Genomic DNA, 11,481 nt, shown 5'->3' on the forward strand with positions numbered 1-11,481 from the left:
TTCATTTATATAATTGTCCAGCTGTTCTTACTCCATTCCATTAATCAAAGTTTGATACTTTAATGTTATCAAACACGCCAAAGATCTATTGCCGGGATATTTTGAATAGAAACGGTTTTTAACATATTGTGATGAATCAAACAATCTGCATTAATTCTACTGACCTTTCTAGACCCGGGCAATACAGGGCAAAACTTGTAATGGCCAAGGCAATACAGACCGGTATAATAATTGTGCATATAGGTAAAAATGTATAAAATTTTGACGGCAGCAATTAAAGAATATGTTTCGGTGTATATATATAACACAGGGAAGGAAATAATGGCAGCATCATGTTTGATTGATGAAACCTCCAGTCAGCCAACTGTATCTATTTAGTTTAAACAGATGTAATTTTATATCACACAATACAGTAAAAAAAATACATAAATCTATGAACGAAATGAGATCGGACTTACAGATCGAATCTTATAATAAAATTTAGAATGACAATGTTAGTGATTTTAAAAAAAAAAAAAAAAACCTTTCAGTTTTGAATATGTAGGTGTATTACGTGCAGCAGTATGTTCTCTTGTTTATGCATTGACTACGCAAATAGGTTATGAAAAGGTTGCGGGTCATCAATTCTAATTCAACAACAAACATTAAAAGCTAAGTTTATGCTTCAGTTGACTGGTTCCATTTTCATTCAAATGTTGAAATTATTGGAGAGGTCTATCAAGACCTCTTCATAGTGTTGCCTTTCAAACTAGGAGGATTTAGACTAATCTACTAATTTTACGGCGTTAGATTACACTTTCTAGCTCAAATTACGAAGAGCCAGTCTAAAATGGCCCAATGCGCTTGCGCACAAGAAAGTTTTGAAATCCTCTAAGACGAAATAATTGTTGATTTAAAATAAAGAAATATAGTGTAATACTTTTGTTACAAATGTTGGAAAGGGTTCAGTTATTCAAAGATATACATATGAATTGGATCACGTTAAAATGTATTTCGTTCAATTAAATGAATTTATTGTTCAACTGGCGGGTTCGTTTGCCCCGTTCGGAAGACCTGCCGGAATAAGAAGAGTTCTTCCGAGCTTCTGTGTCTTTCACCCGATAGTCGGAGATGTTAATCACGTGATCAAAACAAGGCGACAATTCGACATATAAACCTTACAAACTGAGTAATAAATAAGAACAAATAAAATGTTTAGAATTTCTTTTTCAAATAGCACATTAACAATAAAAAAAATCACTGAATAAAATACATTTAAAAAAAGAATGATATATTTTCACTTCCGACAAACGTCCGTTCGATTGGAATTTTCTTCTAAGCTTTTCTAAAGCTTCTCGGAAGCTATTCTCTTGGGCCCAAACGAACGGGGCAGTTGACAAACTACACTGTCAGGTGAGGTTCACGCAAAAAAATTGGTAAGATGCTAATTTGGCAGCTTTCGCTAGGGCAAAAAAAAAACAAGGAAGAATATCCAACAGGGAAAGCCACGTTCCAAAAACGCAGCCTCCCCAAAGGCACACACGAACAACACTCGCACACACACACACACACGCACACACGCACACGCACATACACACACACACTAAACACACAAGGACAAAACAAACAAATACAGGAACACAATGGGGCACCGCCTTGGAACGGTCAGTAGCAAAACCACCGCTGGGTAGTTTAAACCGGTTTATGGTGCGCCTAACCTCACTCTTACCTCCATCATGTTCCAAAGTCACAAGACAGTGTAAATAAAAATTATCCCCGCCAGGTGAAACCCTAACATACGTAAAGGCAACAGAAGGCATGTAATGTAAAACACAAAAATGCTCTTGTGTATATATATATATATATATGTGCTATCCTTAAGAACCTAAAACGCATGTACTCAATGCCTTTGCAGAAGACAGAGCAACAAGGGAAAGTCTACAATTGTCAGTGTACAATTATTGCAATGGTAGCTTTTGAACATTTTTAAATGAAATTCAGTAACTAGGAAATGCTTGGGCCTACAGTCCTCGGATTGGCGGAGGTTGATCATAACCTGAAGATGACTTATGGATTTTGAGGTCATTAGGTTATGGTCACAGTGACTATGGTCCCTAATAGGTCACAGTGACCTGCAACATGGAAACTGTTTTTCGTCTATAGCACAACCTATCATACCTATGTCTCTGATATAACTTTAAAAGGAGCAACACTGAACCTCTCCTAGGTTTCTTTTTTAAAAGAAGCCTACTTGTATAATAACTATGAATCAGATAGAAGATATGAAATAAAATCTTCAAGCATTAAGAAACCGAAAGGAAACGAGCACGGCGACCGGCTGACAAAAAATCACTTCGCACCCTCTATCAAATATTTTTTTTCCTATGCAGCTCCAAAATAGACCCAGTTTTTACGAACACTCTACTCAGTGAAGAGGCTAATCTTCAACTGTTAGTTTTTCAAATAAATACTGAAGAAAACTTTGATTTCTGACCCATGATTGGTTAAAAAGGAAAGGTAAATATTAAATCTGTTTTGAATTACTGATTGTTGACCTTATAGTTTATCTGTCCTACCATAACTTTCTTTTGCTCTAACTAAAAGATAAATAAGATTTATTACGATTTGACTCAAATATTATCCTTCAAAAGCTCATTACCGTAAATGGTCATGTTGATGTCCGAGAGTAAATAAATCACTGTCTAATCTCACATGACAATTATTATGAACAATAAGCAACTACGTTGCAATAAGACCCCAGGTACATGTATTTGGCAGTAAAACGAGTTACGGATATATATTGAAACGTGATCTGAATTTTTGTAAACAATTCCTTGAATATATAGTAATGAAATACATACTCAGGATTTTAAAGTGACATGTTCATCTCCATCAAGGTCATCAGCTACAAGATCATCGTTGTTTCTTCATAACTATCGAAAACAAATCCTCTAAAATAACTGCAACAATTATTAAAAACCATAAGAAATATTACATAACATACATATGCCAGTGTCAATGAAGGTTGGGTTGGAAGTTCTTACAAATATGTACTGCCAAAATATAAATTTTGAGTGAAGACAAAGACAGGTTTTCCCATTAACCATGAGAAATCCATGATCATATGTGTCCCGCATAGTCCCGCATAGTCATTACCATACAAATACAAAGTCATATTCAAAAGTTCATGAAATTTACAATGGGAAATACCCTCATTTAAATAAATGGTACCAATAATTCTCGTTTACAAATGTATTTAAAATCAAAAATTGATACCATATACATAAACTGAGATATTTCTAATGGTCTTTTTGCATGTCAAGGCCACTATGTTAAAACAGCTTTACCATTGTGTTTCAAAGTATTTCGCCCGTACCCTTTCTACAAATGTATGATACTACCTTTACGCCATTTTCCCACCATTTTTTCTTTACTTTTAAGTATATTTTTCTAACATAGATTGTATTCATCTACCTTTTTAAACGCTTTAATACACTATACAAAAAGCATGTTTGCAAGTTCATTTCATAACGATATCCTGCTAATTGAATAATATATATACAGTTGATGTACACACTTAAATGGATGTTTACAAATTCATTGCCTTTGTTTACTCGTTCAACCGAACAAGTTAATAGTACGTTCTGTTCAGGTAAGTTATAAAGTACAAAAAAAATCACCAAACTTCATTCGTGGATGTGTACAGTAAACCAAATATTTCAATGGGAATGTCTGTGACTTTTGTCAAAGTTTTAGTTTTATCTCAATTACTATTTTTACTAAAACACTTCCAATTGCATTGGATACCCCGACTTATCTAGGAAGCATTTAACCATACGCGTGTAATGAATGGGTTAGTGCAGCTCTGCACCAACAATTCGTATTATTGCTTTATCATGCAAGTCGCCTCGAACATAAACTGTAACCTTGACTCGAATTACATACACGGAAAGAGCCTATCCTATTTGATCCAAATAAATGAATTGCGTCAATTCGTGCCCGGATAAAGGTGCAAAATCTAGAACTATTTTTTTTCGAACGCACAGTTGATGTTTAAAATGTTGTTTTGATTAGTAAGCGCCAGATAAAGGAGAAAATTAAAAGCAAAACTCATTTATTCAAACACTTTAAAGATAAACTTAAGATATCATAGCAAGGAAAATGCAAAATTTAAACACATAAGATGAATTTCTTAAAACGAATCTAAAAAAAAATATATATATATGGCACAAACTGAGATACTCCGACCGTAAAATAATATCGGATTATTTTACCAGTGAAAATGCACTTCGTATGTTCATACCAGGTCTCCATTTCCTGCGTTCATTGAATGAATACATGACTATAGCAATTGTTTTCAGACACTTAAAATGACATTTTCATACAAGGGTTATAATAATACAGTACTAGCTTCTTTTTCTATTATCTAATACTACTTAAGAGGAGGGTCTGCTTACTCATTAAACCATGGGCCCTGTTTAATCTCTAAACTGTAGCTGCGTTTACTCTCGCAGTTAAATGTGCGAGTGCGGTAATTTTCTAAACCAGGATTCTGTTCATTCTCTAAACCAACTGGCGTGCTACGATACTGTTTTCTATCTAAACCACGGGTGAATTTACTCTCCATACCATGGTCCTGTTTCCTCTGTCTAAAAAGTGGGTGAATTCAATACCTAAACCACGGTCTTGTATATCAAATTACGGGTCTATTTCAGATATCCGATGACGATCTTATTAAATTGGCCAAAGAAGAATTAAATGAAATACCTGAAAAAAGAGCTGAAGATGTAAACACACTAAGAAAGAGAATTCAGAAACATCCCGGTATTTCCAAGTATTTTCTATAGTATGATAAAACATCTACATGACATGTGAATACCTCATCAAACCGTAATGAAAATATGATCTTTAATACCATCACATATTTCGTTTCCTGCGTATCAGTACATTACATGTGTATTCTGAAACACATTTTGCTATATATGTGTGCATGGTAAACAAAATTCATCAAATGTAGAAAGAACAAGGGCTGAGGTGACATGTGTTTATAGACAGGCACATGAAAAACAGTAGTTTCTTCATTAGCAATATATTTGTTTGGTTATTGCACATCAAGGTTTGCAGTTTCTCTTGATCTAGCTTCACACCATTATCTTACAGGCCTAAATATTCGTACTGACGATGCATACTTATTGAAATTTCTACGAGCCTCAGCATTCGACCAAGATGCCGCCTACACACTTTTACTGAAATATTTCGAATTGAAAGCAGATGAGAAAAATAAACAGCTATTCACAGACTTGCGATCTGCAGCAGTGAAGCACGTGGTTGAGTCAGGTGTAGTAGGTTTACTTCCACACCGTGACAAACAAGGAAGAAGAGTTTTGGTTTTAAGACCAGGTGTGTAAACATTTCATTTGTTAGTCGTCCAACCAAAACGTGGACTGGAAGATTAACAAAATTTTGCAACACATCTGCGGCGGATGTCTCTAAATTGTTTTTGATACTAGTAAAATGTGTTAATGTTGAGTTCTACCCAAGCTGGAGCTAGCGGGCGTGAACGGTAGCATACATTTCCACCACCGTCAATGAATAGGCTCAATCAAACAAGCCTGCAACATTTTCTTTTTCGTCGTGTTGGGCGACCTATGGAGTTTCCACTTTGTCTATTTTATTAAACTTGTTACCGGAACAGTGATCCATCGAAAGTTTGAAAAAAAAAGAAACATGAAAAGCTTTTTGAACTGTTTACTAACGAATCGTTTCAAAACTGAAAACAATCATACAATTTACTTTGCAGGTAAATTGGACCCAAGTCAGTTCGGACCACCCGACATCTTCAAAGCATCATTCATGCTTATCATCAAACTCGCTGAGGTACAATATTACATGAGGAAGTGAACGATGGTTTTCAGATTTTCAACCGTTATGCTCATTAGTATTGATAAAACCGCTTCGGTAGCCTAGTGGTAAAGAGCACGCTTCGAGCGCGGGAGGTCGTAGGTTCGATCCCTGGCCGCGTCACACCAAAGACGTTGAAAATGGTACTAGTAGCTTCCTCGCTTGGCACTCAGTATTAGGAGGATAGTGCTAGGACTGGTCAGCCCGGTGTCAGTATAATGTGACTGGGTGGGGTATCATGTCACGTGTCTACGGGGTGGTATTCCAGTGAGGCAGCACTATAAAGTTGGGCATTGTGCTCACTGCTACAAGTAGACAACGTCGTTTATATGACTGAAAAATTGTTGATGAAGACGTTAAACGCGAACACACACAGTATTGATAAATTGTAACACTACTTCAGATATGTTTACAGTCATTCTATTTACAAAAATGGTGAATTATTGGCTCACGGCGTCACACCCTGGTTAAGTTTTTCGTACCAGTCCACATTTTGACAAAGTCTTTTGAGATAAAGCTTTGAAACTTTCAACACTTGTTTACCATCACCATGTCCAGTTATAGGCAACAGTACATAATTCTGTCAAGCATTTTGACTGAATTATGGCCCCTTTTGACTTAGAAATCTTGGTTAAGTTTTTCGTACCAGTTCATATTTTGACAAAGTCTTTTGAGATAAAGCTTTGAAACTTTCAACACTTGTTTACCATCACCATGTCCAGTTGTAGGCAAGAGTACATAACTCCATCAAGCATTTTGGTTGAATTATTGCCCCTTTTTGACTTAGAAATCATGGTTAAGTTTTTCGTACCAGTCTACATTTTGACAAAGTCTTTTGAGATAAAGCTTTGAAACTTTCAACACTTGTTCACCATCACCATGTGCAGTTATAGGCAAGAGTACATAACTCAATCAAGCATTTTGGCTGAATTATGGCCCCTTCTGACTAAGAAATCTTGGTTAAGTTTTTCGTACCAGTTTATATTTTGTGTAAAGAGTTTGACATATGGCTTTGAAACTTTTATATCTTGTTCAGTATTATAGTCTCTATCAATAGGCAAGAGTACATAACTCTGAATTATTGGCTGAATTATGACCCTTTTTGAACTTGGAAATTGGTTCTGTTTTCGTATATGTCCATGTTTTGTCAAGACTATTTGACATATGGCTTTTAAACTTTAAACACTTGTTTATCATTATGATTTCCATCTGCCGGCAAGAGTACATAACTCTGACAACTATTTTGGCTGAATTATGGCCCTTTTTGGACTTTGAAATTTTTGTCCAAACTATTTGAACTGTGGCTTTGAAACTTTTAACACTAGTATATCAACATGATTTCCATCTGTAGGCAAGTGTACAAAACTCTGTCAACTATTTTGGCTGAATTATGACCCTTTTTGGACTTGGAAATTAGTTAATTTTTTTTATACAAGTCCATATTTTGCCTAACTAACTTAACATATTTGCCACATGGTCACACATTGCCATTTAGTGCAAGACTAATCGAAATCCACAAATACTGGAACATATTTTGTTTAATCCATTTTTTTCTTTTGTCTGAAAATCTCAATCAATTCTTCGAATAGTCCAGCACGCTGTCATCCGACAGCTCTTGTTAGAGTTTGTGTGTGAGGGGAGGGAGTGGGGAAAGGGCTTCATGGGGATTGAGCCCCATTGCATAAATCAAACGCACTCGCGTTTCCATATCTTAACAGCAAGACTGATATTGATTATAGAAATTTGGAATACGAAAACCTAATTCATTTTTTTTAAACTATATTTTTAAAATGCGTTTATATTCAGACATAAAACAGTATACCAATTATCACGTCATTTCATTGAAAACTGACTTAAGTACTGAAAAAACCTTGGACAAGACAATTTTGTTATTTTTTATGCAGGACGAAGAGACACAGATCAGAGGTTGTGTTGTTCTGTATGACATGAAGGATATGGGGTTTGGTCAGATGACGCATATATCACCATTCTATGCTAAACGAAGTGTGATGCTTTTCCAGGTGACGTGTTATAAGTATATACAGATCATACCAAAGAAGTTATTTTATAAGAATTCCGCAGATAATGTTACAGCAAACACCATTCAAGCACAAAATGTGTCAAAAGCTAAAATAATTGAATACTATTTCGTTTTAAAGAGTTCGTTTCCCTTGAGACATTAATTATGCGTTTCGTCCTGGATTGAGCATATATAAAATTGTTTGTTTATAGCATTTGTTAAGCTTGGTCATTAACCCTTACCCTGCTAAATTTCTAAAACGAACTTATCCATCTTTAATTTGGACAGTACCAGTAACTGTTAAAAGGGGTGCTTACCAAAAAGATACTGACTGAATGGCGAACAGTGCAGACCAAGTGCAAGCTGATTTTGTCTGCCCTGGTCGCAAAAGCAGAATCACTTGCCGCCAACAGGCTAGTGGTTAAAAACCGAAAAGAGCATGTTGCAGTATTACCTTTACTATTGCATAGTTCATGTGTATTTGCACTTTACAGCGTCCAATGATTTAATATATAGGATCTTCTTGAAATGCTTACTACGTATGTTTCGCTTTACCCACTTTAAACATTAAATCTATGTTTTCCAGGACAGTGTCCCAGTAAGGTTTAAATACATCCATGTGGTGAATGAACCCGCTGTGTTCGACTACTTGCTCGCACTGGCAAAGCCATTCATGAGTCAACAAACCGTGGACAAAGTATATAACGTCATGGATATATTATTTTAAATATATAAACACACCAAGACTTAAACATTACATATAAATCTTTTCTTATGAAATATACATACTGTAATTACCAGTTAGATAAATTCGTGTTATATGAAACTTGTTTTATGTGTAAAAGTATGGAACAATATTTAATTTCTCAGCAGCCTCATGGCAGAAAGGATAAATATCTAATGAGTGCACTTAATTTAGAAACAATTGTAATATATGTAGAAAAAAATATTTAAGTTAAATTAAGACGTTTTCATGCATTAAAATGTCTGTTAAGATTGTGTTACATATATCACTAAAACTGTAAGTAAATGGGACATAAAATGTAACTGATTATAAACTGAAGCACGAAGATGATAATTATATTTTGACAAATGTTTTACAGTGATGACAGTACGATTCTTAAAATATGTACATCGATTTAACCTAAATTAGAATATTTCATTTTCAGATGTTGGTACATGGCCATAGACTAGAGGAATAGGCAGAGTATTTTGATTTGGAGTACATTCCAGAAGAATATGGGGGAAAGGCTCCCCCATTCTCAAGCCAGGTAAATTCTAAAACTTACTGGAGACCACAACTGGAATGACAATTTTGTAATAATAAACAGTTTAAGTTCATGTTGTCCATTAACAAGAACACGAAAACAACAGCGGATTTTGCAAGAATTTGAACAAAATTCTAGTTTGTTTTTCACTGTAATAGATAATACATTTAATTTTGCCATAACTAAAAACGATTGTTGTATTTTATTACATGGAACGTATGCGATATATATTATTTACTTAAGTTGTTGTTGACCTTACAGTTGTAAAATTTAAAGGGGCACACTCCTAACAGTAAATCAACTCAAAATTATCAAAAATGATAACAGCGTTTATTATTTGTTCAAAATGATGAATCAATATAAATTTAGTATATATTTTATGAAACAAGTTTTCAGCTAGTTTTTTTGTGCCTGACGCTTTAGAGAACTTTGCTACATATTTTATAGATACCACGACTGGTTGGTTAATAACATAATAAGAACTCACCAAAGCATTTTTGGTTTTTAATTTTCTTTACAATTAATAGCTAAAGCTCACATAATTACGAAAAATTTAACAAAAATGTCTGCGCGCGCAATTTTAAAGATCGACTACTGATAAAATGGACAAGAAAATTATTATTTTTAAAGCTGACCTGTACTATCTGAAAAACAGAAAATTCAATAGAACAGTTCATCTCTTTTTCATAACTGCACACTTTTATTCCGAGTATTCTGATAAACCGTCTAGCATTTTAACTTGCTCTATTTGTAGGAAATGAAGAAGACAATATTAGATTGCGATAAAGAATTTGACGCCGAATCTAAGAATAACCTCGTAAATGCGAAAAGTGACAGGTATACGGACGGAATAGCAGGAACATACAGGAAACTTGAAATTTAAACTTAAAGATTAATTAGCTTGAACTTCAGCAGTTCTGTTTTATTTCTCCAAGATGTTCAATTGCAGTTAACATTAGACAGAACTTACGGGAAGTTCAAGGTGCAGATCAAGATGTTGTTAACATCATTGGATCATTACTGTACAATATCTAAAACATACTGTCACTGTATTATATCATTGGAAGTATGAACTATAACATTTCAATCGACTACGTGAAACATTTCCATTGTTTTTAAGAAAATAAACAGTTTCCAAAGGATTAAAAATGACAGCAGTTTGAAATGCACATTTCTCTTATACTGCAAAAACTGATATAAAAACATGAACGTGAAATGTTTATCATATCATTTTGACTTTTCCGATCATATATTTTTAATTAAAAACGAAAAGGAGTAAAATCTAGGTATGTAATGATTTTTCATTAAACAGTGCTTTCTATTAGACAAATGCCAATAATATGACTATATGTGGACTTTGCTTATCAGTTGTACTCTCTCGAAGTAGTAAAATTTCGTAAATATGCAAAATGACTTCCAGAAATAGGCTGGTTTACAGTAGTAGACAAGCGTTTGGTTCCATTCCATCAGTTTAGAATCAGTGACAAGAGCTTTTCTAGAGGGGGTGAAGTGTTTGTAAGTGAAATATAGAGTATGCCTTAGTAAACCTACTAAAGCAGAGAACACGAAACTCCTTTTTTAAAAACTATGTTATTTCACCAAGTTGTTTATCTTACAAGTTTAACTATTAAATAGTGTTCAAGAATAGTGTTAATTCCAGGGTTAAAGAACTTTGTTCAAAGATGGAGAAGTGAAGTTAATAACTCCAGTAAATGTTTCAGTTATCGTATTTATAAAGAAGACTTTATAAAAAAAATCAACATTTTGTCATTGGATCTGGCAATTTAGATACATGAATCACAAATTACTTATGAAAAATTGAAGTTTTCACAAGATAGACAGAAATCTTAGAACTTGTCACCTTTGCAGTAAACGAGTTTCTTCATCTTTTTAATCACTCTATAGCTGCAAGAAGGAAATATTTAAACGAGTACCATTACAAAAATCTAAATACTCGCAAATTTTCATAACTGGTGAATAGTGGTGACAAAGCAACATTGATAAAATTACCGATTTTCTGTAAACGCTCTTTAACGGTAGAAAATTTTGACATGTATATTCGTAATCGCCGTTTATATAATATAGTCATGTTTTGTACTATCACACTTAAATATTATTCCATTACTCCTACTGGTTGGGAACCATTTTCCGGACAGGACCAGTTTCCGGACACATGTAATATCCGCTTTATTTCGTTGTTATTCATGTAATTGTTTCATCTAGATCATTTAGATGTTTGTTCTTCATGTCTACAACAAACCACTATTTTATAAAGCTGTATAATGTTTAGGTTTTTGATGATAACTCACCTGC

General features: G+C 34.2%; 1 protein-coding gene across 1 annotated transcript; it reads left to right on the forward strand.

Moving 5' to 3' along the window:
• Nucleotides 1–321: 321 nt before the first annotated feature.
• On the forward strand, nucleotides 322–11,273 carry LOC123532104 (alpha-tocopherol transfer protein-like). Its single transcript, XM_053518091.1, has 8 exons — nucleotides 322–366; nucleotides 4,695–4,803; nucleotides 5,140–5,379; nucleotides 5,780–5,856; nucleotides 7,785–7,901; nucleotides 8,487–8,597; nucleotides 9,070–9,171; nucleotides 9,923–11,273. The coding sequence occupies exons 1-7, from the start codon at nucleotides 322–324 to the stop codon at nucleotides 9,100–9,102; spliced, it is 732 nt and encodes a 243-aa protein (XP_053374066.1). The 3' UTR covers nucleotides 9,103–9,171; nucleotides 9,923–11,273.
• The last annotated feature ends 208 nt before the right edge of the window (nucleotides 11,274–11,481 follow it).

The sequence above is a fragment of the Mercenaria mercenaria genome, chromosome 11, assembly GCF_021730395.1.
Source record: "Mercenaria mercenaria strain notata chromosome 11, MADL_Memer_1, whole genome shotgun sequence".
NCBI classification, from domain to species: domain Eukaryota; kingdom Metazoa; phylum Mollusca; class Bivalvia; order Venerida; family Veneridae; genus Mercenaria; species Mercenaria mercenaria.

What these genes read in the sequence shown, in the direction of transcription:
- LOC123532104 (XM_053518091.1), top strand. Translation starts at nt 322, where the DNA reads ATGGCAGCATCATGTTTGATTGATGAAACCTCCAGTCAGCCAACT. An exon ending in AAACCTCCAGTCAGCCAACT is followed by an intron (nt 367 to 4,694) that starts GTATCTATTTAG and finishes GGTCTATTTCAG; the next exon opens with ATATCCGATGACGATCTTAT. An exon ending in AGTTTTGGTTTTAAGACCAG is followed by an intron (nt 5,380 to 5,779) that starts GTGTGTAAACAT and finishes TTTACTTTGCAG; the next exon opens with GTAAATTGGACCCAAGTCAG.